Genomic DNA, 27,899 nt, shown 5'->3' on the forward strand with positions numbered 1-27,899 from the left:
CTTGTATACTTAATAACCCCCCCAAATTGTAAATGTGGGTATATTACAATGACTGATTATCACTGCAAAGGTAAAAAAGGAAATCTAATTTCCCTATCCTAATTGACTTACGGGCCCACAGTCATGTAGCATCCAGCCAGCTAGGCAGTCCTGTTTCCTATGATTAGAGTTAGAGTTGCTTAGATCTCCAGGTAGAGGATTTCTGGCCATTCAGAGTTAGGAAAGGTGTACAAATCCACTCATAACTTGGGGAAAAGTCCCTGTTCACTTAGATAATCCCTCGCAGGTAGAAGGGAGAAACACGCGCGCAAACACACGCACATATACACATAACCAGAAACAAAAACTAGAAAGTCAAGTGCAACTCTCTAGACCGGCTGCATGACCTAGAAACCATGGGTTACCAATTAGCACAAGAGGGCCTCCATACCATCCTTACAAGCAGAGACGTATTTTTTTCTATCAAATTCATTGTCTCAGCACGCTATGTTCTGCACTCTAGCACTATGTGTAGTATGACATGTGGCAGCTGTCTGGATATGTAGTGTGCACACGCACACACAGAGCAATAGTGTACCTCCGTGCGACCTCAACATCAGGCACCACCCAGTTGCCCCGCAAACCATATCGTACCGCATCACCCCATGCGCCATATCACAGTCTCAGCCAAGTCAAGTTGAGTGGGTCCAAATCAACCCAGACAATATGGGTCTCTTAATTTTTCTCAAAAACTTGAAAACACATGAAGTAAAATCAATTTGGAACTGCCTGCTTTGACCTCACAGGCTATTGAATACCAGAAGCAATATTTTCAGATCTACAAGTACTTGTTTACTTCAGGAAATGCATTCTTTATAGTCCTAGAAAAATCAGACACCCTATTATCTCATGTGCTAACAAATCCTTTATTCTCCTCATGAGCGTCTCAGTACTTTTGGAAGCCAAAGCCTGAAAAAAGTCCTTCCGCAATGAATGTGAATGTTTTACAAAAAGAAGCTTAAAGGGAATATGTTTGTGTTAACTGTATTTTGAGTATTTTCCTCTGGTACTGTTTCTGACCAAACGTGAAGTAATTAAGTACAGCGTCGATGGAAGTAAAAATAGTAATCTGTGTAGAAGATCCCAGCAAAATAAGGGTCCGTGGAGCAGTCAGCTAAATCCTGTCAGAAGAGGAGAGAAGAGAGATGATTACTGAGAGCATGAACTGTAGGGAAAGTGTCGGGTAGCTACATATATGTATGTGTGTGTATATCCATCCACATATCTACATACATTGGTTTCTCGCGGAAAGCGCAAGAAAAGCAAGCTTACCGGCGCAGCTACACGAAAATGGTATGCACTGTCGAAGAACGGAGCTACGGGGAGACTCCAAATGTGCTGATACCCCTAAGTAATGAAAACACAAAGATCCATTTCATAACCACATTTTATACTGGACTGGAAATTATGCAGGCTGTCTTGCCAACCATATGCGAGTATCTGTACTAACAGTTTTGGATAGGCGTGGGTAGACCAGTTTACAGCATCTTAAGGACACCGTAAAGATGCTGAGAAAAACCCTGGACCAGGGTCAGCCAACAAGGGAAGCAGCAGCATTTGACAGAAGGTCAGTTTGTTGCACGGTGGTAGCCTGTGAGTTGCGAGGATGCTAGAAACTGTGCTCGCTGCCTGTGAAATTCCATCAGTGTCCTCTGTGGTAGGCAAGTTGTCGTGGAGCATCCAGACTAAGACTTGGAAAAAGACCCGATAATGTGCTGTCAAAGATGAGTCTGAAAACCTGATGGGTCGCAATAGAATGGGGTTCCATACAGTGCTGGGGGAGCGCCCTCTAGGTTGGAGGCCACTGGAAATATGCACTGGCTGCCACAGTGGCCCCAACCAAGGATGACAAAGAGGGTTCGGGACCAGGCCATAGCTTGCCACGATCCATGGGTTCACGATGCGTCAGAGCTGGCTAAACGGCAACTTGCAAGAGCATCCTTCTCTCCCTGGTAAATAGAAACCGTCAGAACTCTAGACGCACGTCCATCTAGAACGGGGACACGGGGCCAAAGGAACCAGCAAACCCTGGGAAAGCATTACCTGTGTCATCTCCTGGGAGGTTTCTCTGTGACTCAGCCCCCCTTTGGCTTCCCTGGGACTGTGAAAACATATATTTCCAAGGGTGAACTTGCACTGGAAGACTATCAACGGCTCTGTGGTGCTTCAAGAGACAGGAAAGAAGGACAAATGGAGAAACGGTGGCCAGTCCCATTTAGCAGAGGGACTGATGGGAACATAACTTGCACATCCACTCAAACTTCACAATAGGCATGATATTACACAGACTTTTCCACTTTCTAAAACCAATCGGCCTATCTTCAATGACCTTGACATCAGGATTTCCTATTGCCAGGAATTTATAAAATAATACATGTGAGTTATATCCCTTTCTCTTTTACTGGCAACTGAATTTGTATCTATGGATACTTCTAAGATTTTTAAGATTCTGTCAACTCCTTGTCTGGAGGACAAGCAAGTTTTTTAATGGTGAGTTCCCTTAAAACTCGCCAGCCTGCAATGCCACAACAGAGTGGAAGGTCTCTGAAAAAGTTGGCTCTTTTTCTGGAAGTTGGGCCATTACATATTACCAAGAGATTGTAATCCATTTGCCTTTAAACACAGCAGTGTGCACACATGGGGACAGCCTAAAACCTAATTGCATATATGTGATTTTTAAATCACCCATATTAGAAACATGACTTAAACTAGCAGGCTTAAATCAACAGCTCAAGATGAGTTTCTGACACTTCAGGGGAATACAAGTAAGCTTCTTTCCTTGAAAGGTAGGAGCAAGTGAGGAAATGTTACTCAAGGTTACTCAAGAATTGGAGAGTAGTACCTTTACCATCGTTCTGCCTTGAAATATGGCAGGATCTGGGTATGAAACATCCGATACTTAAAACTTTCCCAGGTGAGCAATTTGTTTGAATACCGTTAGCTCCTCATGGAAGCAAAATAGATGAGAGGAGTCTGACGTGTGGGGAAGACAGGAAGAGCTAGAGAGAGTGGGATACCCAAGAGAAGCAGAGTAGCCCAACTGGGGAAGCACAAGGAGAGAGAGGCGGTCTGAAGGAAATGGAAAGAAGTGAAGGGGGGGGGGGAGAAGGAGAGATAGCAAGGCACAAAAGCCATGCAAACAGCGACAACAACCTTCCTGGGGTGAGGCTCACTGGATCATTTTGCAATTAGGTATATGTAAAATGTTTAAGTGTCATAGCTCTTTAAAATACATGATAAGAATCAATTGAGTCCGAGTGTTGTGGTTTTGATGGAAAGGCAATCCTAAAAATAGCCATCGTTTGCTGAGTACCCACCATGCGCCAAGAAGAGGCAAAGTCCCTACATGCTCCAGCTCATTTGGGACGCACAAGAGGGTTGGTGGAAAGCATGGGCGCAGCTGTAAGCCCAATGCCATCATTTTGTGAGATTTGGGACAAGTTCTTTGACCTCTCTAAACCCGGATGGTCTCATATGAAAAACAACACACAAATAAACTAGTAGGGGAGGGTAAGCCTACCTTAGAAGACTATGTGACCCAGTACACAGTATTGAAGGATAGTGTCTGATCTGTGCTCAACAAGTGATAGCTATTAATGTCCCTAGCATTAATAATAGTAACAACTAGCAATAATTACCACAGTACATTACTTGTTAATGCCCTTTGAGCCACAGTCGTCGAAACTCCCACAAAATGACTTTTTCCTGGTGGGGCTGAGTGAAAGAAGGTGGAAGGGGATTCTGAAGGAATGATAAGATTACATTGTGAGGGATTGTTAACAGAGCTAACAGGGTATGGTGTGCATTGCCGTTGTGGCCCAATTTCACGAAGAGATATCACCTCCCATCTAGGGACAACCTATTGTTCTTGCTGTCGCCCAACTCTACAGGTTATACAGCCAAGGAAGTCTGCAGCTTACAAGCATCAAGATCAACCTTCTCAGGCCTGAGTGCCCAGCCCAGAGGCTTCCCAGCCCAGCGAGGTACCTGGAAGATGGGCTGCCTCTGAAAACAGCATCATTAATTAATGTGCCTCTTAACTGACTGATTCAGTGGAGGAGAAAATTCAGGCGTATTAGTCAGTGAATGAAAAAAGCTGAATTGTTTAATGACAGTTATGCACTTACTTGATTTCCAGAGAGAATTTGACATTAGTGGGTGTGTGTTTGTTAACAGGAATATTGTAATTGTAATTTCCAGACCTGGTTTAAAAAAATGAAATGACAAATCAAAATATGTAGGAAAGACTTCCAAAGGCTTTTGCCACTCATTATCTGAGGGGCTTCAAAAGGTTCAGAGGGAAATGGAAATACCCCACAAGCTTTATGAAGCCCCCGTGTCTATGATGTAAGCTGCTAAATATTAAAGAATAATAGAAACGTCAAGTTTAACGTGGTACTATATTTCAGTGACATATCTGTCTACTTTTACAAAATGGTTTTACTTTGGGGTCTTAATATAATTTACGCCATGAAATTTTACATTTTTCTCAGAACAGTGATTGCAAATCCTGGAAAATCAGATTGCGGACCAAACACACGAAACTAACAGTACAGGACTAACTCCCGTTCCCCTAAGAAGACACAGATTTCAGAAGACAAATGAGACAAACACCTCAAGTTAACAACCACCCTGGAAAAGAGAATTGAAAATAATAACTATCGCTTTTCCACCATAAATCACTCTCTTTAAAACAACATTAGCAGGGAATTTACTTTTAAAACCTGACCCAACTAAAATTATTATAGTCCAAATCGCTGTTTAGTTATGGAAAAAAGTTATAAGACCGAAAAGCTTATGCATCAATTTCTGTCTCCTAAAGAGAGACATTGGAGGCCACGGAAATGTTTTGGGTTCATAATTCCATGGAAAACTCCAGTCAAAGGGCATGTCGTATCTACTAACAGTTCTCTTGTGATCTGGCGAGACTGATTTATATGGAGAAAACAACTTAAAACTAGATAAACGGGAGGGAAAAGGTCAATCATCTGAGTTGCTCTTTAATGTCCAAAAGGAGGGACAAGTCATTCAAAATGGGAGAGAAAATAGAAAGCTCTGGCTTGAGACCAAGAGAGATTTGTTCAATTGGAGGAAGCATTGGTGAATGGAATTCATTCCTACTTCTCCAAACCTACGCACTTCACACCCACCCCTCTCAAGTACTTAGTAGCTCCAGCTGATAGATGGCGCCCCTCTGCACAGGGAAAATAGCATCCTGTTGATGCTCCGGGACTTGAACTTGAATCATCTGACTCTTCGTTATAGCACTCTACCACATAAATTAATGTTTGGTGAGGGATATTTATTAGGTAAATGACTTTAGGCAACCGGTTCAAGTTCACTGAACCTCATGCGCCTTAGCTGCAAAAGGGAGGTACATAGTACCAACCTTATAAGGACTTGGGAAGAACTTCATAAGTCAATGAATATAGAGTTCATGAACTAACACTGTAACATCACACGGGCTATCGTTATCATTCAGGACTATAAACCTGGAACCTGAGCAGCTCCATCCGGTTGAAAGGGAAACCGGTGATATCCCAGAGTGTCTGTGACATCAGCACACAGTGCCTAGTGCGGTGCCTTCAGCCCAGCAGGCACGCCGTAAAAACATTATCGACTTAAAAGCAAAGGTGCGGACAAAAATCCCTCCCCATTCTAAGGGCCTGCGAGTTCATGTTGTACTCTCTGTGTTTAGATGCACTGTTTGTTACCTTGGCCCTGGCGATACAACATAGAGTGGAGATAGATGCTGCTTGTACACATGGCAGTATCTGGCTTTCCCTCTCCTCTGTGAAAAAGCTAAGATGGACTATATTTTTAAATCGTTAAGATAACGATATCCCTTGGTACTAAATTATCTAAATGTCAGCTCACTCATAACCCGGGGTTTTTCCTGTCTATAAAGCTAGCTAGCAGCTCTGTGCCAGTGGCATGTGCCCTCAGAGAGCTGCCTCCTCAGCTCCAGGCCTTTTGCTTTGGATTTATCTATCAACCAGCAGGCTGGAATTGCTAGAGCCATGGCGTATTGACATTTGTCGATACCAATCATTTTATGATTCCCTCTTCCACCAAGTAATTAAGGTATTTTCCCTTAAGAAGCAAAATAAATACACATTGATTTCACCATGTAGCATTAGCTTTCCAAAACATCATCATTCCAGCCCCAGATCCGAGAGCGCTACAACACATAATTGGGGATGGCTTTATCACATGATTAAGGCCATTTGTGTTACTAGTACACATCAAAAAATGTTGACTTGGCAAACATTGTGTTTTATATGCATTACTTAGTATCCATGATATGTTCTGTGAAATAGGACATTATGTGATTTGCACATTCTACAAACACCATATTACAACCTAAGGGAGGCCCACTTCCATTCCTCATCACTGCTACTGCCCCCAAGTGCTGCCACTGCCAACAGAGGCTGAAGGAGCAGATGGGCAAAGAGAGAGTGCGCCTGGCACTGCCTGCTGAGCAGCAGGAACAGCCTGGTCCCACAGCTCCAGTTGCTGCTGCTGGGGCTGCACTGAGACAAAGTCCACTCCCAGAGCCATGGCCTCTCCCTCACTTGCCTGCATGCCACTGTGACCCAGTGTTTCATGAGTCTGCATTTGGGGTCTTTAAAAACCACTAGAGAGAAATAATACAAGAAGAGCTGCTTACACGTGGGGAAAAGACACCGTGTGTGTGTGTGTGTGTGTGTGTGTGTGTGTGTGTGTGTGTGTGTGTGTGTAGAGAGAGAGAGAGCGAGAACCCTTGTGGCGCTGTGAGTTAGGAACTGGATAGCTAACTGCAAGATTGGTGGTTCAAATTAATCAGCTGCTCTATGGGAGGAAGATGAGGCTATCTTGCTCCTACATAGATTCACAGTCTCAAAAAACATACCTAGGGTCACTATGAGTTAGAGTGAACTCAATGGTAGTGGACGTATCTGCCCACGCCTCACTTCTCAAATAGTTATATTCCAAAGTCCAGGTCATTATGTGAAAAATGCTATGATCCAAAATTAAAGGATGACCACATCAGATCACAAAATAGTGACTTACCGTCTTACATAACTGTATGTCATGTCACTTCATGTAACTATCAGATTACATCATCACATACCTACCAAACCACTGAGAATTATGACCCAACCAAGTTGTTACATAACCTTAACCATCACAGCCAGCATTGCTTTCATCTTGCATCTCAGTTCCTTCCTGTCAGACATCTACTGTTTGTGCTTCAAAAAGTCAGATAGTTGACGTTTCGTACTATTGTCTGTGTTAAAACATCGCGTAATGAGTCGGCCAATAGGTGAGGAGTGGGTGTACATATAAAGAGCCAGAGTTCTGGATAAAATCCAGAAGAAACAGGGGCAGAATGGGAGGGAGACCCACCTGCACTGGAGGCTTTTACTGCAATAGCGATGGTCTATCCTTTGCTGGATTTCCACGATCTGAATAGAGCTGATGGTTGTGTCTATCCCTACATGGAGACGGAGAAGACACAAGGAGTAAACGCTCTTGTAGGTGAAAAATAATTATGCGTCATCACAGCCCCCAAACTGCAGAATGTCAAATAAGGGTTTCCCAGAGAAATGGGCTCTCTTTTGCATTCAAATAGGACAAAAGGAGGAGAAGTAAGAAGGGGGGAAAAAGCCTTTTTGTTATTGTTATAGAAAGTTTTAGGAAAACTAATAAAAATTCAGACCCTGGTAAATGACCCTCTAACATCGGAAAGGATTTCTGGACCATGAAATCCTACTAAATTGAAATGTATGGAAAATGGAGGCTAGCATGTGAAATGCAATCTGGACATAGAAAGCTTTTGAAAATTGGAATACAGAAAAATAAAAGCATAGAATGGAAGATGAGGGCAGGAGGCTCAAGATAAAAGATACGAAACCATACAAATCAGCCCAATATGCCTGAGAGTGAGTGTCAATTGCAGTGCCCCGCTGTTAGTCAGACTGGCATCAACCGTGAAACGTGACTCCATTCGTCTGCATGCATGCATGAGCATGTGTGTGAGCGTGCGTGCAGCCTGTGTCCCGTGCCTCGCTCCCGGGATGGTTTTCTATTTCCCTATTACTCGGCTTGGCCCCACATGCAATGAAGAGTCACTTCAACATGAACTTACAGTCGGTCCCCCAGTCAGGGCTGGTTAGTGAGGTTACTGAGTTTCTTGCCAGGAATAATTTTCTTCGATCTTCTGAGAAGGAAACAAGTCTGTTAGTCCTTAACGTTTATTCACCATGAGAAGAAACACACAGGGGTACCCGAGTTTGTCTTGGTGAGTTCAATGTTTCCCCATCCGTTCTCCCTTCCGTTCAACCCCTACCCCTGCTTACAAGTCTAGGCTCTTCTCAGGCTTCTCCAAGGAGCCATTCCAAGTCATAGCTCACAGCTCCGCCTCGCTAACATTAGCGAAACCATAGATGTGGGGGTCAATCGGTGATGTTTGCCCCGATATGAAATGTAGATTATCTCTGGGTTCTTACTTCACTTTTCAAGGTTTTGTTTGTTTGTTTTGGGTTTTTGTTCAAGTTCACAGTAGGAACTGTCTATTAACCTTCTTTGAATCCTCTGTAGCTCCTTGCACAATGTCTTACTCAGACTGTGGACATCATTTTACTTTGATTAAAGATAGCTTACAGCAATCGTTCTGAGGATGGCCCAGCAGTGGGCAGTGTTTTGCTCTGTTACACAAAGCATTGTTTTGTGTTGATACTGACATGCAGGCACCTAACAACAGTTTGTGAATGAGAATGAAAAATCATTCTCCAATCAAGGCTATCTGTGTTCTTTCCTAGGCAGTTTAGTGTTACTATTTTAACACAATACACGATATAGAACCCCTCTCCTTCAGCCCCCCCCCCCAAGGACATAAAACAGCAGACTCCCTGATGGGGGATTCCAGAGCTACAGAGGCTGTCCATTCTACCCCTGGAAAGCTCTGAATCCCAGTTCTCCTTATTCCTGGGCCAGCGTTTCCATTCTGCTGATTCTCTGGTGATCCAGTTCTACCTCTTGAGGGAGTGAAATAATCCCTAAAGGCAACTGCTCTGCCCAACCCAAATCTTGCTCACATGAAGTTGCTGAAGGGCAGGGAGATACTTACTATTTGTATTTATTTTTTACTAAATAAAAACAAAGGCCATTTAAATCACAGCGTGTAGCTTATACAAATAAAAACAAAAACACTCTTGCAAAAAAACAGAAGACTTATACATACATGGAGAAACATGTATCTTCAAGGATGAGAAGACAATGCTTTGAAAATGTTGACACTACTCAAAAGGAACTATAGCTAAATGCAACCCCATCCCAATCCCAACGGCGTTCCTTGATGAGATAGAAAAAGTAATCAACTTCATATGAAAAGGGAAAAGGATGTGGAAAAGAAAAAGCATTCTTGAAGGAGCAGAAAAATGTAGGCGGTCTCACACTGCCTGATATTAGAACCTACAATATAGTCACAGTAGTTGAAACAACACATCAACCAATGGAACAAATTTAAGAATCCAAATGTAAATCCATTTACTTAAGGACAGTGATCTTCAACAAAGGGCCAAAGTTCATTAATTGGAGAAGAGGCAGTTTCTTTAACAAATGGTGATGGCAAAACCAGATGTCTATTGGTAGAAAATTTAACCAGGAGCCACAGTTCACAATATGCACAAAAACTAACTCAAAATGGATCAAAGGCCTCAAGATAAAACTTAAAATTATAAAGAAAAAAAGTAGCAGCAATGTGAGGAGCCCAGTATATGGCATCGCTGGAATACTACCCATAACTAAAAGGAAACAAACAGAAGAAGCTGAGCTAGATAAATGGGATGTTCTAAAATTTAAGTGCCTATGTCCACCAAGAGACTTTCCCAAAGAAGAACACACAGATGGTGGCAAGAACTTGGCTATGACATATATGACAAGGGTCTAATCTGTAAAGTGTATGGGAAATCCCAACGCCTCAACAACAAAAGGAAATACAAAAATTTCAAAATAGGCAAAGGATATGAGCAGACATTCAGCAGCTAACACATGAAGAAATGTTTGCAGTCATTAGCTTTTCCAAAACTACCCCTATGGAGTCAAGGCTGACTCATCAGGATGCTACATGACAGAGTAGAATGGCCCCTTTGAGTTTTAAATCTTCACCTTTTTACGGGAGCAAATAGCGTCATCTGTCTCCCACAGAGCAGCTGGTGGGTTCAAATCGCTGGCCTTGTGATGGCAGCTCAATGCCCAAGTCTCTCTGCCAGCAGGGCTCTTCATTGGTGCCCCCGGAGGGTGCAAATCAAAACTACAATGAGATGACCATGTCACCTGGACATCGATCGTACCAATAATACATTGTTTTAAAGATATGACAAAATAACGAGGTATAAATTACCAAGGGCATATGAGGGAGGGGGGAAAGGGGAGGGAGGGGGGAAAAAGAGGACCTGATGCAAGGGGCTTAAGTGGAGAGCAAATGCCTTGAGAATGATTGGGGCAGGGAATGTATGGATGTGCTTTATACAATTGATGTATGTATATGTATGGATTGTGGTAAGAGTTGTTGGAGTCCCTAATAAAATGTAAAAGAAGAAAAGAGAAAAAAATGATTAGGGCAAAGACTGTACAGATGTGCTTTATACAATTGATGTATGTATATGTATGAACTGTGAAAAGAATTGTATCAGCCCCAATAAATTGTTAAAAAAAAAAAAATCCAGGAAAGAAAAATTCTATAGAGACAGTAACAAGATGGATAATTTCATAAAGTTATGGAAGGGGAGGTTGTGGGGGCAATGGGGAACTAATAACAATGAATTCAAAAATGAAGAAAATATTCTAAAATTGACTGCGGTATTGATTGCACAACTTTTGAAAATATATTGAAAGCATTGAAAAAAAAAAAAAAAGAAAATAACAAATGGTAGGGAGGTTGTTGGGAGATTGGAACTTGCATGTCCTGCTGGGAGAAATGTAAAATGACACAACCACTATGGAAAATGGTATTGTTTTTTCCTTTAAAAGCTAGAAATACCACATGATTTCGCAATCCCGCTCTTAGGTCTATAACGTAAAGAAATAAGAGCCACGACACAAATAGACATGTGTATATCCATAATCGCTGGAGCTTTATTCACAACAGCAAAAAAGATAGAAAAAAACCCTAGTGCCTAACGCAGATAAATGGATAAACCAATTTTGGTATACACATACAATTGAATACTATATAATGATAAACAATAATAATGAATCCCCAAACCACTTTACAACATAGATAAATTTGGAAGACATTATGCTGAGTGAGATAAGTCAAGTACAAAAGGGGAAATACTGTATGAGACCACTATGGTTAAAATAAAAAACAAGAAAATGTTTACATACAGGGGCAAAATTTTCTTTGATGGCTATTAGAGATGGGAGAGAGGGAGGGAAACTAACTAGATAGAAGACACATACTAATACTGATAAAGGGACAGGAAATACACAAGATAGAGAAAATCAGTAGAACACGACCAAGGCAAACGAAGAGCGCAACAATAAAGGGCAACAATGATCACTATGGGAGTCTTTGTGGAAGCGTGGCTTTCATGCCGGACTACTCACTGCAAGGTTAGCCATTGGAAACCACCGGCTGCTCCTTGGAAGAAAGATGAAGCTGTACACTCCTGTAGAGTTACAGTCTTGGAAACCTACACAGACAGTTCTACCCTGTCCTATAGGGTTATTGCAGTGGGTTTGGCTTGGGGGTTGTGGTCTTTACTACAAGCCAATAATGCAACAACAGTATTAACAAACAATAATTGACAAATGAATCCATAGGTAGATAAGTATTCTTAAGAGGGTTTTGTTTTGTTCTTTGTCAGTGGTTTGTTGTTGTTGTTGTTTTGTTGCATATTGTTGCTTGGTTTTGCTCTGTCTTGTTTTTGTGTGTATTATTATCTCTGCAGGTCTGTCTAAATAAGATAGGCTGTATGAACTATCTGGAGGAGAAAACAATGGGACCAACAGTTCCGGGGGGACATGGGATAGGGGGAGGTGGGGGGAAAGGAAGTGGTGTCAACAAACTCAGGGACAAGGGAAGAACAAGTGATCCAAATTGATGGTGAGGTGGGTGTGGGAGGCCTGGTAGGGCATGATCAAGGATAATGTAATGAAGAGGTAGTGCTGAAACCAAGGGAAATAGAGAAAAGAGCTGGGAGGCAAAGGGCATTTATAGAGGTCTAGATAAAGACATGTACATATGTAAATATATTCACATATGAGGATAGGGAAATAGATCTATGTGCCTATATTTATAGGTTTAGTATTAAGGTAGCAGAAGGACATTGGGCCTCCACTCAAGTACTCCCTCAATGCAAGAATACTTTCTTCTATTAAATTGGCATTCTATGATGCTCACCCTCCCGACAAACCACTGAAGACAAAGCGGGTGAATAAGCAAATGTGGTGAAGAAAGCTGATGGTGCCCGGATATCAAAAGGCTTGAAGGGATCAGTTATCAGGCATCATATCATTGGGTGCACATCTCCATGATACGATCGCTGAGGACAAATGGGTGCATAAGCAAATGTGGTGAAGAAAGCTGATGGTGCCCGGCTATCAAAAGGTATTGCAGAGGGGTCTAGGGGAGGAGATGAGCCAGTCAAGGTGTGATGTAACACCAATGAAAAGTACAACTTTCTTCTAGTTTCTAAATGCTTCTTCTCCAAGCTTCCCCACCACCACCACTATCATGATCCGAATTCTACCTCGCAAGTCTGGCTAGACCAGAGGATGTTCACTGGTACAGGTAGGAACTGGAAACACAGGAATCCAAGGCAGATAATACCTTCAGGACCAGCGGTGTGAATGGTGATACTGGGAGGGTAGAGGGAGAGTGGGTTGGAAAAAGGGAACCGATTACAAGGATCTACATGTGACCTCCTCCCTGGGGGACGGACAACAGAAAAGTGGGTGAAGGGAGACGTTGGACAGGGCAAGATATGACAAAATAATAAAATTTATAAATTATCAAGGGCTCATGAGGGAGGGGGAATCACGGAGGGAGGGGGAAAATGAGGACCTGATGCCAAGGGCTTAAGTGGAGAGCAAATGTTTTGAGAATGATGAAGGCAATGAATGTACAGATGTGCTTTACACAATTGATGTATGTATGGATTGTGCTAAGAGTTGTATGAACCCCTAAAAAAAGATTAAAACAAAACAAAAAAAAGAAAGTGCACACACTTGCAGATATTTTGGTTGTGGATGTCTCTACCTACATATATTACGGTGGGAGCTGTATGTACATGCATTAACATAGGTGATAAGGCTCATGGAAGCACAGTCATGGAAACTTCTTAGACATAACCAAAACCTCAAGGGCAAGTCTCCAGGTTCAAAGGTGAAGGCCAGAGACTTTGGGAAACATCTATGTCGATAGCTAGTTTTCTGAATCCTACTTTGATGAAAACTGCCTGGGATCTTAAAAGCTGTGGGCAGCCATCTAAGCTACAACTATTAGCATCTTCCCATCTAGAGCACAGGAGAGTGAAGAAGACCAAACACTCAAGGGGCAATTAGTCCAAAGTACTAATGGACCGCATGAAACACAGTCTCCCGGGCCTGAGACCAGAAGAATGAAATGACGCCTGACTACCACTACCAATGCTCTGACAGGGATCACAGCAGAAGGTCGCAGACAAAGCAGGAGAAAAATAAAGAGCAAAAAACCACACTCACCAAAAAGACCGGACCTAGGGCTCTGACCGAGAATGAAGGAACTCCTACGGCCCTAAGAACTACCTTTCCTCAAAGACTAGACAGGCCCATAGAATAAACAACACCTCAGAGGAAACAACACCACGACAAAAACATGAAGGGAGAGAAAACAGGGTGCTCAAGGGAGCAATGAGGGAATGCTGACACATTATGAGGAATGCATCCAACACCGTGGACCACTCTATATCCAGACTACAGTGAGAATAGAGAATCTGGCTCAAGGACTGTAGAGAAACTGGGCAGAAAAAATGAGAGCAAGATCATATCTGTAGTAAAATAACGAAACAATGACAGTGTCATACAAAGAATGCTTGGGGTCTTTAAAGATAAGCAAACCTTACCAAACAAATTAAGAATAAGTGCCTTCCTAATTATTTAATAGCCTGAATATGAAATGTTGGGGGCAAATTCTACAGGGCCTGTGCTTTCTTTCATTGGAAGATAATAATGATGATTATAGTTAATATTAATTGATCATCTATAATTAATTAAACACTATTTTGAGGAGCCTTAGTGAGGCTGTCCAGTAAGCAATGGGGTACTACCCCAAGGTCAGTAGTTCAGCTCTACCTGAGAAAGTTGAGCTATCTGGTCCCGTAAAGATTGATAGTCTCAGAAAACCCTATATAGGGTCACTATAAGTCAGACCAGCACTGGTCTGTCAGTTTGCCATCCTGTGGTAGCTATGTCGCTGGTATTTCCAAATACCAGCAGGGTCATCCAAAGTGAACAGGTCTTAGCAGAACTTCTAGACTAAGAAAAAAAAAAACTAAGAAGGAATGGGCTTCCCACTTCAGAGAAATTAGCCTCTGAAAACTGTATGGACAGCGTGAAATATTTTCAGATTCTGAAAACATCATGAAAATCAGCAATAGAACATTGCCAGGAGAACTTGCAAGTTGGAAGGCATTCACAATACGACAGAGGAAGAGCTGCCTCCTCAAAGTGGGGGCTGACTCTGCAACAGATCAACAATTATCCTGATGCAAGTTCAAATTTAAGCTGAAGAAAATTAAAACAAGTCCATGAGAGCCAAAATACAACCTCAAACAAACCCCACTTGAATACTGAGAACATCTCAAGGACAGATTTGACACATTGAACACTAATGGAAGAAGACATGATGAGCTGTGGGAAGACATCAGGAACATCATTCATGAAGAAAGCAAATGGTCATTAAAAAAAAACAGCAAAGAAAGAAAAGATCAAAGTGGATGCCAGAAGAGAGTCTATAACTTGTTCTTAATTGTAGAGGAGCTAAGGCAAATGGAAGACATGGTGAACAGAAATTTCAGAGGGCAGCTAGAAAAGACAAAGTATTATATATTATAATGAAATGTGCAAAGGACTAGAGTTATCAGACCAAAAAGGAGGAGCATGCTCCGCATATCTTAAATATGAAAGTACTAAAGAAAAATTCTAGAGTTTCAATATTGAAAGATTCTGTGGGTAAGATGTTAAATGGTGTAGGAAGCATCAAAAGGAACGGAAAAGAACAGAGTCACTGTACAAAAAGTACTAGTTGACACTCAACCTTTTCACGAGTCGCGTACGATCAAGAACCCATGGTACTGACCAAGGACGTCGAAGCTGCACTGAAGGCATCAGCCAAAAGCCAGGCACCAGTAATTGACAGAATACCAATGGAAATGTTTCAGCAAGCCGATGGAGCACCGGAAATACCAACCTGTCTCTGCCAAGAAATATGGAAGACAGCTACTTGGCCAACTGACTGGAAGAGACCCATATTTGTACCCATTCTAAAGAAAGGTGATGCAATAGTATATGCAAAGTACAGATCATTAAGATCACATGCAAGTAAAAATTTAAAGATCATCTAGCAAAAGCAATATATGGACAGGAAACTGCCAGAAATGCAGGCCAGATTCAGAAGAGAACATAGAATCCATTGCTGATATCAGATGAGTGTTGGCTGAAAGCAGAGAATAGCAGAAAGATGGTTGTCTGTGTTTTATTGATTATGCAAAGGCATTAGATGATGCAAACCATAACAAACTCTGAATGTCCTTGAGAAGAAGGGGAATTCTAGAGCATTTCATTGTACTCAAGGAGAACCTGCACATGGGCAGCTGTGTGGACGGAACCAGAGAGTACTGCATGGTTTTAAGCCGGGAAATCTGTGAATCAGGGTTGTATCCTCTCACCATACTTGTTCAATCTGTGTGCTGGGCAAATCATCAGAAAATCTGGGTTATGTGACAAAAAATGCAGCATCAGGATGGGAGGAAGCCTTATGAACAACTTTCAATAGCAGATGACATAGCTTTGCTTGGTGACAGTGAGGAGAATCAGTAACACTTGCTGGTGAAGACCACAGGTTGCAGTCTTCAGTGTGGATTGCAACTGATGAAAACTGTGAAGAAAACCAAAACCCTCACAATTGTACCAACAGGTAACATCATTCTAAATGGAGAAAATATGCATGTTGTCAAGGATTTCATCTTGCTTGAATCCGCAATCAATGCTTATGGAAGCAGCAGTCAAGAGATAGAACGATGCATGGCGTTGGGTAACTCTGCCGCACAAATCTCTTTAAAGTGTTGAAAGTCAAGGATGTTACTTTGAGGACTAAATTGTGCCTGACCGTAGCCATGGTATTTTCAATCACCTCATATGCATGTAAAAGTTGAATATTGAATAAGTAAGACTGGAGAACAATGGATGCGTTTGAACGATGGTCCTGGTGCAGAATAATCGAAAGTACCACAAACTGCCAAACAAATCTCGCTTGGAAGGAGAACGGCCCTTAGAAGCAAGGCTGGTGAGACTTCATCTGATGTACTTTGGACATGCTGTCAGGAGAGATCAGTTCCTGGAAAAGGATGTCATGCTCCGTAAAGCAGAGGGGCAGCGAGCACAGAGGACAACCCTCGAGAGGTGGATGAGCACTGTGGCTGCACAATGGTTTCAAGGTGAACAATTGTGCTGAAAATGGTGCCAGTGGGGTATTGTGCTCTGTTGTACGCAGGCCACTGTAAGTCAGAACGAACACGCTGGCACCAATGACCACCTACGTCAGAATCTACTTGTGGGCCGTGGGGATTCTCAGGAGCCCTGTAGGCGGTGCAGGGGTTTAAGTATTCGGCAACTAACTCAAAGGTCATCGATTTGAACTTGGCAACCACTTGCAGAGAGAAAGACCTGGGGATCTTCACCTGTAAAGATGCAGCCTTGGGAACCGTCTGAGGCCCTTCTACTCAGTCGCATATGGATGCTATGAGTAGGAGTCAATTCAATGGATGTGAGTTTGGGTCAGTTCATTGCCTGTCTTACACCAGACTTAGGCGGTAAGTCATTCATACTTCTCAGACAAGCAAACAGAGAAGTTGGGTGGTCATTCTGTGGGTAAGGATTTTGAGGAAGAATTCCAACCCAAACAATCTGGATCCCAGTTTCCACACGTGTGCTTGCCTGGAGATGGATCCGAGATCCACACAGGGAGGAGGGCAAACAGTGAGCTCAAACCCCAAGGCAAGGACTGAGCCCCCGCAGCTGAAGAGAGAATTCACATCACTGGGGTTGGGTCAGAGCAGGCTGGAGGGGAAGGAAGACTGAGGGTGGGGAGGATGGAGGAGTCATGCCCCTATAGTTCCACAAGGGCCTTTTTGAGCCTTGGTGCTTAGTGCAGTGTTTGTGCATTGGGCTCCAATCTACAAGGTCAGCAGTTTGAAACCACCAGGTGCTGCATGGGAGAAAGATGAGGCTTTCTACCTCGGTAAAGAGTTACAGTCTCGGGAAACTCACAGAGGCAGTTTTACACTCCCTGTGGGGTCCCATGAGTCAGTCTCTACTTGATGCCAGTGAATTTGGTTTGGCTTGGTTTGGTTTGGTTGTGAATGTGTAATCATTAAAATGAGCATTGTCAAGGTTATTGGGGAAATGTATCTTCATTTAAGTGGACAAAGGCAGCAATCCTTCAGTGGGTTGCTAAAACAAACATAAAAAAGAATCTAAAAGATTTTGCAGTTGTTCCCACCCCACCACCCTCTCTCCCCACCTCCCACCCCAGATCTCTGCCAAAATGTCTGTGTTGAATTTCCGGTAGAAAGCCAAAGCAACAGGATCTCCGTCCTAGTTGGCTCCTCTCATGCTCTGGTGGAAAGGCTTGTTTACTCGTGTGCTCATGGTCTGGGAGCTGTGGCATCTGGCTCTGGGCTGGGTCCCCAGATAGCCAGGGTCTGCCTGCACAGCTGCTCAGGAACCACTGAAGGGAGAGAAGCGGGGAAAGAGCAAGGAAAGAGAGCCGCCACATAAACCTTGGGAGACCATTTTCTTTTACGTGCCCCACATGGACATTCCCGTGTGTGTGCCCAGGATAGCGGAAATGGGGTGGGCAAGTGGGAAGCTGGACTCTGTCACCTGATCAGCAAACAGCAGTGAGAGAGAGCTGGAAACAGAAGAGTGTCCCCAGCTTCATGCTCAATGGGATGCAGAGGGGCCTCAGAAAAGCAGGCTCTTGACAAAGCAAGCTTCTCTAGAACACGGTCTATTTCTTGCTCTTGACAATACATACAAGAGGGGGTTCCAAAAAGTTCGTGCAACAATGGAATTCAAAGATAATGCAATTTTCCCATGAACTTTTTGAAGCCCCCTCCCGCGATCGCACCTATGTGTGTGCTGCCTAAAAGCCTCCTAGATTGCTTAATCCCAGTAATAGGTTTTAAGTACCATGTCTCCTTCCATAGTTTCGCTTATGATAGCTTCCAGACAATGCTGCCAAATGACAAGACATCAAGAGAAGACAAAATCCCTCTATCTTGTCTATTCCACTCCCCACTCTCCATCTTTGTTCTAACTTCCTGTTGAATCTGCAGGATAAGAGCGCATTTTAAAATCTGGCAATAGAAGAATACAGACTAGCCTCACTTCCACAGAACCATGTGTTTAGGGCCCAAGAGACAAAGAGTCTCATGAGTACTGGTGGACAGAATGTGATTTCCAACCAGAAGAAAAGGGGTTTGAGGAGATATTAGAAATGTGAAATATTAGAATTATGAAAGCAGCTTTTCAAAACCAGGTTTTGAATGAACAGTTCTCATATTCCCCATAAGAGATGGGGGAAAAAGACATGGGTAGTGGGGGAACAGGGCATTAACCCACCCAAGGGGAGGGTGTTGTTTATATCTCCACAGGGAAAGAAGGACCAGACTTCAACCGGTGCTCCAGGTCATGAAGGCAACATAATGGCTTGAAGCAGGGAACCAATAGAGAGGTCTGAGGGGCTGGCCCCAATCCCAACTACATGGACAGCCCTCCCCCCTCCCCCCCGAATAATTCACTTCAAAGGACAGCACTGAAACTACAGCTCAGAGAGAAGGACATGTCTGATCAGAGCACACAGGAGCAAATTAAGGGGGAGGAAGAGAGAGTGGAGCACATCCTGGCCCACCAATCCATTAGAAGGTGAGTTAGTTAAAGTTCATTGTGCCAACCTGGCAAATAAACACATGTGGGATTAATTGAAAGGCAGAGAGATAAATGGCTTGGTGAGCCTCGCCTTTCTAGTTCTCGGGCCTCTTGCTTTCTGATGGTAGGACCAGAGTACAGCTGTCTTAGCCAGTTCCCTGCTATGTCTGGCAATGCTCACTTCTTGCAAGACATCCCTGAGAAGTCGCATGGGCCTACCCCAATGCAACCCTGGGTGCTGGAGCAGCCATGTGGAGAGCCCTGCCAGCGCTGAGATGCTTACATGTTCACTGATTAGGCTTTCCTCCTGCAGTCGGCATCATTGTGGGTGTTTTGTGAGATGGAGGAGGACATACAGGTTAATGTTGGAGTTGTGGGCTTGTGCAGCACTGTGTTGGGATGTTTCCTTGATATGCATTTAACCTTTATATAAAGTCCTCTCTTGTACATGAGTTTCTGTGGATTTGTTTCTCTAAAATACCCCAACTAACACAGAAGGATATTCCTGCTCAGAGAAGCCAATGCACAGAGAAGACCATAGGACCGGCCCCATGGTGGGACACAACATCCTTCACTGACCCATAGTGCGTTGGGGACAACACTTGAGACACAGTGCAGGAATTGTACCTAATCTGACCCCACCTCACCAAGGTGAAACACTAAGGATGTGCAACAGAACTGCAAAGGGAACAGGGCAATGAAGTCCCCAGGGAACACCGAAAATAGACTGTAGGGCCAGGGTGTGGTACCCCATCAGACTTGACCGGAAAACACTCCTAAAGGGTAACAAACAGATCTTGAACTATTTACAGACTTTTCTTTTCTTTCTTTCTTTTTTGTCATTGGTTTTTTGTTTTCTTTTCTTGCTTTGTTTTACTCTGTCTTGTTTTTGTGCATATTATTATCTCTGTATGTGTATCTAGATAAGATAGGTGGGATAAACAATCTGGAGGAGAAAACAATGGGACCAACAGTTCTGGGGGGACATGGAAGGTGGGGAGAAAGGGGAAAGGAAGTGGGTGTTAACAACTCCAGGAACAAGGGAATAACAAGTGATCTAAAATCAATGGCAAGGAGGGTGTAGAAAGGCTTGATCAAGGGCAATGTAACAGAGAGGAATTACTGAACCCCAGATAAAGGCTGAACATGATAGTGAGGCAAGAGGAAAGTACAAGGAAATAGAGTAAAGAACTTGGAGGAAATGGACATTTATAGAGGCCTATAAATACATTTATAGAGGCATGTACATATGTAAATATATTTTTATATGACAATGGGGAAATGGATCTATGTACAAAATTTATAGGTTTAGCATTAAGGTAGCAGATGGACAGTGGGCCCTTACTCAAGTAGTCCCTCAATGCAAGAACTCTTTGTTCTATTAACCTGGCATTCCATGATGCTCTCCTTCCCGACAATATCACTGAAGACAATGTAGGTGCATAAGCAAATGTGAAGAAAGCTGATGGTGCCCAGCTATCAAAAGATATAGTATCTGGGGTCTTAAAGGCTTAAAGATAAACAAGCAGCCATCCAGCTGAGAAACAACAAAACTCACATTGAAGAAGCACCCCAGTCAGTGTGATCATGAGGTGTCGATGGGATCAGGTATCAGACATCAAAGACCCAGAATTTTAAAAATCATATCATTGTGAGTGATGGGAAGTGTGACTGGAGACCCAAAGCCCATCTGCAGGCAACTGTACATCCCCTGACAGAAGGGTCTCAAGGAGGAGATGAGCCAGTCTGGGTGCCGCATAGCACTGATGAAACATACAACTTTCCTCTAGTTCTTAAATGCTTCCCCTCCCCCACTATCATGACCCCAATTCAACCTTGCAAATCTGGCTAGACCAGAGCATGTACACAGGTACAGATAAGAGCTAGAAACACAGGGAATCCAGGGCAGGTAAACCTTTCAGGACCAATATTAAGAGTAGCCAGACCATACCAGGAGAGTAAGGGGAAGGTGGAGGAGAAAGGGGGAACCGATCACAATGATCAACATATGACCCCTCCCTGAGGGATGGACAACAGAAAAGTGGGTGAAGGGAGACATTGGTCAGTGTAAGACATGAAAAAATAATTTCTAAATTATCAAGGGTTCATGAGGGAGGGAGGGTGGGCAAGGGAAGGGAAAAATGAGAAGCTGATACCAAGGGTTCAAGTAGAAAAGAAATGTTCTTAGAATGATGATGGCAATAAATGTACAAATGTGCTTGACACAATGGATGGATGGATGGATTGTGATAAGAGTTGTACGAGCCCCCAATAAAATGATTTTTTTTTAAAAACACCTCCGATGTGTCACTGCTCTGAAGCAACGCTTTTCCATTCTAAAAGGATGGTAACTGAAAAACCATACATTCTCCTGTAGTCAGACAAGGGAATCACCCCTCCCCTCAAAGCTCAATATCTTTTCATTACATTTTGCATTGAACTTTTTGAAGCCTTTTTGTATAAGTGTAGATCTTATTTCACAAGTGCCGTCCCGCCACATTCACTATCAGGTGCACAGTACATTCCCAGTGCGTGGAGGAAGGAAGTCCTTGCCCATAAACTAAATTTGAAAATTCTCATAAGGAAGGTTTTTCAAAAAAATATCCAAACAAAACATATATTGTCATTGTAACAGGTTAAACGTTATACTACAAGTCTGTGTGGATGGCTGAGTTCCAATCGAATCAGAATCCAACTAAGATGTCAGCAAGCCCTACCAATCAATGGCAGACTCATCTAACATGGAGGACCATTTTCTTCACCAAACTCTTACAATCTGAAGAATTCCATAGATTTCTCCCCTGCACCCCACACAAGTTCGTTACTTTTTAATACCTAAGCCAGCTCTGTACTGAAATCTGTATTGGTTCCATGGATTAAAATCTAATCCATCACATTCAGTTGGGTCCTTAGAGAAGAATCTCCATCTTCTATAATCCATTTCCACTTTCTGATTGGTCTTACTCAAACGTTTCATTAAGTAGGGAAGGGCATAGAAATAACTTTCTGGAAGATACTGTACACAGACTTCGAAAATCAAGTCAGGCTCAAAAGAAGGGGGAACTGATTACAAGGATCCACGTGTGACCTCTTCCCTGGGAGAGGGACAGCAGAGAAGGGGGGAAGGGAGACTCCGGATAGGGCAAGATATGACAAAATAACGAGGTATAAATTACCAAGGGCACATGAGGGAGGGGGGAAAGGGGAGGGAGGGGAGAGGAAAAAAAAAAGAGGACCTGATGCAAGGGGCTTAAGTGGAGAGCAAATGCCTTGAGAATGATTGGGGCAGGGAATGTATGGATGTGCTTTATACAATTGAGGTATGTATATGTATGGATGGTGATAAGAGTTGTATGAGTCCCTAATAAAATGTAAAAAAAGAAAAGAGAAAAAAATGATTAGGGCAAAGACTGTACAGATGTGCTTTATACAATTGATGTATGTATATGTATGAACTGTGATAAGAATTGTATGAGCCCCAATAAATTGTTAAAATAAAAAAAAAGTTGCTATTGAAAAAAAAAAGAAGTGATGTATTTTGCTCAGAATGGAATAGAAATTATGATTCCCTTTATAACCTGCAGTGTTACTATTAGGTCGTTAGATCAGAGGCAAAGTGGGGTCGTCTTCCCCAAAGGCCTGCACTCGCTGAAATCCCCTGGCAGGGCCATAGAATGGGGTTGGAGGGTAGTCGGGCACACTAATTGGACGCCTATGGGGAAATCCAGAACTGGGCATGTGCAAACTAAGCCCCCTAGCTCAGATGAAAGCTAAAATTTACCCTATACCTAGGAGTGAGACCTCACACAGGTGGGCCCTATTCAGCCAATAGGATTAGCCAATACCCTCAGCCACGCCCCCAGAAGGGGGCGGGGAATAAGAGCCGGCTGCCTCAGTGAAGACCGAGCGCCGCTTTGAGTCTGCTCGCGCGCAGCCGCTGGCGCAGGGTGGCGTCCTGCCCGCATGTTCTTCAGGGCTGCTCTGTAATCCTTGACATTTTCTTGTGTATTCTTTAGTTTCCATTGGTCTTTAGGCTCAAAAACACCTGGCTGGCTGGCTGGCTTTCCTCTCTTGGACTTGAAATGCCCCCTGCTGAATTTAGCATCGATCAGCAGAATGGAAGTATGGATCCTTAGACCCCGGAAATGTCCCGCATTCTGCTCATCTCCATGAGGTAAGCAAATGGGCTTTCTGGAATTAACAGATAGGGATCTGTTGCACCTTCTACCGTTGATCTCACCCCATGTTTTACTAAGTGGTGGGGGGGGGGGGGTGGTACACAGAGCCCCAGCACAGGAATAAAGGGGACCCAGGTCTTAATTCCAATTTAGCTACTAGCTCACTGCAGGGACTTGAATTAAGGTCCTGGGCCCCATTTCCTGTGTTGTAAATATTGGCATAAATGAGAAGTTCTTCCGACCTGGGGACTTTGGAACACTGGAGTCTGCATAAAGGAGCCTGGCGTTTTCTCGCTGGCCTTAAAAAATAACAACCTTCACATTGCTTTGTACTGTTTTTCAAACGTTGCTGTTGAGTTAATTTAAAACAACTTCATTACATATCAGCACTTTAAAAATCCCCTGGATTGCCATTTAGAAGTGAAGTGGCTCCTTGACAATCTAGCCAACGCCTTGAGTTTCCTTAAGGAACATGGCAGGGGAACAACAACAACAAAGACTGGAGCTGTATTTTCACAGTGTGATAGTCATTTCTGCTACTTTTAAGTCAATGAATACATATTTGAGTCTAATTCCGTATCAAAATAATTTAATGAAAAGTGCAACTGAATGTATAGTTACAGTCGTCCTTTATGTATGTCTATTAAATAACTAGGAAAGTATGTCAGTAATGAACTCTCAGGGCCAAGAAGTGGGGGTGCCCCTGGCCTAGCAGCTCGATGACATTCTGTGATTTTAAATTCCTGATAGTTCCAGGCTGACAGGAGGTAAAAGTGAATACAACCTTCACTTTCAGTCCATTTTTCTCCAACTGAAGAAGGGAACTACTTTCACAGTGGAGCCTGGATGGACAGACAGATGTTAAACTTCATGTTTTATCAAGAGAAGCAACTCGTTCTCTCAAGGCGAACACAGGAGGCACCGTGGAGCGGATCTTCTTTCTTCAGGAGTCACGTCGGTGCATCTCATAGAGGCAAAAGATGAACATTTGCTCGGTGACCCAGACGAGAGAGGGACAGATCTGACGTGGTTTGGCTGAGCTCTGGTTTTCCCAACATGCCTTTGATGTGAAGAGCTGTGAGCCACGGGAGTGCGCTTGCTCAGGGCTCGCTCAAACAAACTCATTGTTGTCGAGTGGATTCCAGGGTCTAGAAGAACCTCTTAAAAAGGGGCAAGATTGGATGATAGGAGCCCATAATGTCTTCCGTTCAGGACCCACTCATCAGCACATCTCTCCCAGGCAGGCTGGGCTCTTCTGAGGAATAGTTCCAGGAAAGGATACCAAGGGCTCCCAAACGGAGCTCTCAGTCTCGAGTCCATGGGCTTTTGCAAAGGATCAAGGATTTGGAGCTGTTTTTGTGACACTACCAGATTTTTTTGATGCTCAAAAATATTACTATAACAAATAAAATTGATTCTTTTCTTCAAATCGAATCTTAATTCTTACCCTCTCTGATGGATCTTTTCCCAAGTTCAATCAATCATTGTTTTCAAGAGAAAAAAATCATGAAAACAGGGTTTCCTCCAGGTGGAGAAAAAAGTCCCTGCTTCAGCTTTTCACTGGGAACACGGGAGCAGAAGAGTGCCCGCGGGGTGGTGGGGCGGACTAGGTCACTTATTCACCTCAGCTCCTTACAACACTGCCCGGCATAGAGGCCCTCCTCACTGCAGGAGGATAATGGCGCGAAGATAATGATGATGGTGACTTGTACAAGTTATTTACTCAAGATTGGGCTCTGTAAGAATAACAAAGGGGGGAAATGCCTGCTAGTCCTAAAACTTGTACTACTGATATTCTATGTGTCGGTCATGTAGATAGGTCACAAATATTCTGGTCCATTGTCTCCCATTACATGTTAAGGCTGCATTTCTCTTCCTGTTTTAAAATTAGCTGGGACCCAAGGAAAGTGTTAGGGAGCTAGCTTAGAGACAGGGGGTTGCCCTTCCTGCAAAGGCCCCATAAAGGAAGTTGGAAAGAAATCAGGCAACCATTAGACACCTATAACGATGCCAAATTGCGCATGCTCATACTCAAGCCCTCAAGCCAAGTGGGAGGTACACCTGGTCACCAAACTAGGCCCAGTCTCATGACATCACCCAAGTGGGCTTATCTCAGCCAGTGGGGTTAACCAGCACCATCAACCATGCCTCCCCAGCAGAGACTTGAAATATCCTGACTGTGGGAAGGCCGTGCTCTCTCTTAGCCTGCTCCTGTGGCAGTAGCAGGTTGTAGGGTGGGGTTGTACAGATGCCACCTGGACATGCCCCCTCGGGCCCTGCTCTGGACCTATTTGGAGCCCACCATCTCTCTTGCCCCTGCTCACCTGACCACTTAGTCGCTGGGATCCCCCACAGTTCCGCATGCATGTGCATGCTTTTCCACGTGTTTGTTCTTGCCCAGTTGCGAAGCACTTTGAGAGCTGATACCAAGGGCAGTGGAGAGCAAATATTTTGAGAATGATGAGGGCAATGAATGTAAACATGTGCTTGACACAATTGATGTATGTATGGATTGTGATAAGAGTTGTATGAGCCCCCAATAAAATGATTTAAAAAAAAACAAACCTGAAACTTGTCCTTAATAAAAACCCACTTGGATTACAAAATGGACCACGGCATAAAGTCTTTCACTATGCAAAGCAAAGAACTGAGGTATTATCCACCCCAGAAACCCAACCAAGGGGCTGGCCCACCAACGTGTAGTATAGCACCCACGAAACACACAACATTCCTCGAGTTCTTTAATGCTTCCTCCCCCCACTCCACTATCATGATCCCAGTTCGACCTTACAAACCCAGCTAGATTAGAGCATGTGCACTGGTATAGATGAGAGCTTTCCAGGAAAGATAAATCCCTCAGGAACAATAATGGGAGTAGCAATGCCATGAGGTGATGGAGAAGAGGGAGAAAGGGGGAACCCATCACAATGATTGACGTATAAACACCACCAGCACCCTGAGGGGGACGTACAACAGAAACATGGGTGAAGGGAGACAGCGATGGTGTAAGATGTGAAAATAATAATAATTTATAAATTATCAAGGGGTGAAGGGAGAAGGGGGGAAGTTGATGCCAAGGGCTCAAGTAGAAAGTATTTTGAAAATGATGGAAACGTACAAATATGCTTGATACAAGTGATGTATGGATTGTTATAAGAGCCCTCAATAAAATTATTTTTAAAAATAAAAATTAGCCATGACCAATGTGACTTAGTTTGGCTAGTCAAGAAGAAGCAGCCGTGCCATGCATTACACATGGATGAAGCTATAAGAGCCAGTACGCATTTTGACTCATTCTCTAACTACTGCTAGAGATCGTTAGCTGGCCAGAACATGGCAAAGGGAGAAGAGGTGATAAATGGAAGGAAACTGGCAGGAATCTTAAACAGTAAAGGGGGAGAATGGGTTTCCTCACCCGTCTCTCTAGCACAAAGAAGGGTTAAGAGCAGGATAGAAAACATTTCCTTATCAACGAGAGAGGCCAGAGCTATGGAGGTACTGAAATGACCAGGGGCAGAAAACAGGATGTTGACACAACCCCCACAATGACTGAATAGACTCTTGAGTTTTGAGTCTGAGGCAAGAGCACGGCATGCAGTCTGGGCCACTGGGTTGATGGAGTGACAGACCATTCATGTCAGAAAGGAGCAGGGACATGACAGAGGACCAGTCAATAGCAGAAGACCCACCAGAAAGACAACTTTGGGGAAGTCTACCATTAGCCAATGTCAGGTCTAGCATTCTGTTTTGCAGGCCCTTTAAAACTAGCTAATGATCCTTTGGACTTCTTTTTCAAAGTATCACCCTTCTAAAACCTTATTATTTCTGTTTAAACATTTTCTTTGATTCTTCTCCCTCTCCTCAAATCGTTCTTGTGAGTGGGACAAGAGGAGAGGAAGGGAGAGCCTGAAACGGTGGGCCTCCTCCAGGTAAGATATATGGAAATGGAATCTCCATCTGCTCGATCCAGAATGATAGGATCATCCAGAGCCCTCTTTTGACCCACCTTTCATATACAGAGTAAGGAAAAAATAAAAAATTGCCACCTCAAGCCACTGATTTTAAAATTATTCTGGTTACTGCACCAACCTAAGAGATAAGCTATAACAATAAGTAGTTACCACAAGCATCCTCATTCTTATTATCATAGACACTCATGACTATGCATGCATATAAAAGGTGGTCTCTGAAAACATTAATAGATAGTATACAATTGAAGGTATTGTGTTGGGTTTTATAGAAGTCATTATACTTTTATGCCTTGATCAAGTTTCCATCATTTTCTAAGAAAAAAGCTACATTAAAATTATGTTACCTTAAAAAACATCTTGAGGTGTGTGTGTGTGTGTGTGTGTGTGTGTGTGTGTTTCTCAAAGGAAGAAGACATCCTGAAAGCAAAATGCCAACTTTGTGTTTTTCACTAACTTAGAGCTTCTCCTGAACTCATTAGAGTTTCCAAAGCCGCTTAAATTTTACCCTCATTGATTTGGGCAAGGAGCCCAG

General features: G+C 43.2%; 1 protein-coding gene across 1 annotated transcript in view; it reads right to left on the bottom strand.

The window, feature by feature from the left end:
- Positions 1-1,073: 1,073 nt before the first annotated feature.
- MYRFL (myelin regulatory factor like) overlaps positions 1,074-27,899 on the bottom strand; it is a 120,262-nt gene continuing 93,436 nt past the window's right edge. Inside the window, exons 21-28 of the mRNA XM_075553229.1 lie at positions 27,201-27,267; positions 11,066-11,094; positions 8,171-8,242; positions 7,429-7,516; positions 4,167-4,241; positions 2,083-2,203; positions 1,312-1,386; positions 1,074-1,160 (exon numbers count right to left, since the gene is read on the bottom strand). Coding sequence (XP_075409344.1) covers positions 1,074-1,160; positions 1,312-1,386; positions 2,083-2,203; positions 4,167-4,241; positions 7,429-7,516; positions 8,171-8,242; positions 11,066-11,094; positions 27,201-27,267 — 614 coding nt within the window. The remainder of the gene's footprint in view (positions 1,161-1,311; positions 1,387-2,082; positions 2,204-4,166; positions 4,242-7,428; positions 7,517-8,170; positions 8,243-11,065; positions 11,095-27,200; positions 27,268-27,899) is intronic.

The sequence above is a fragment of the Tenrec ecaudatus genome, chromosome 6 (assembly GCF_050624435.1).
Source record: "Tenrec ecaudatus isolate mTenEca1 chromosome 6, mTenEca1.hap1, whole genome shotgun sequence".
NCBI classification, from domain to species: Eukaryota; Metazoa; Chordata; class Mammalia; order Afrosoricida; family Tenrecidae; genus Tenrec; species Tenrec ecaudatus.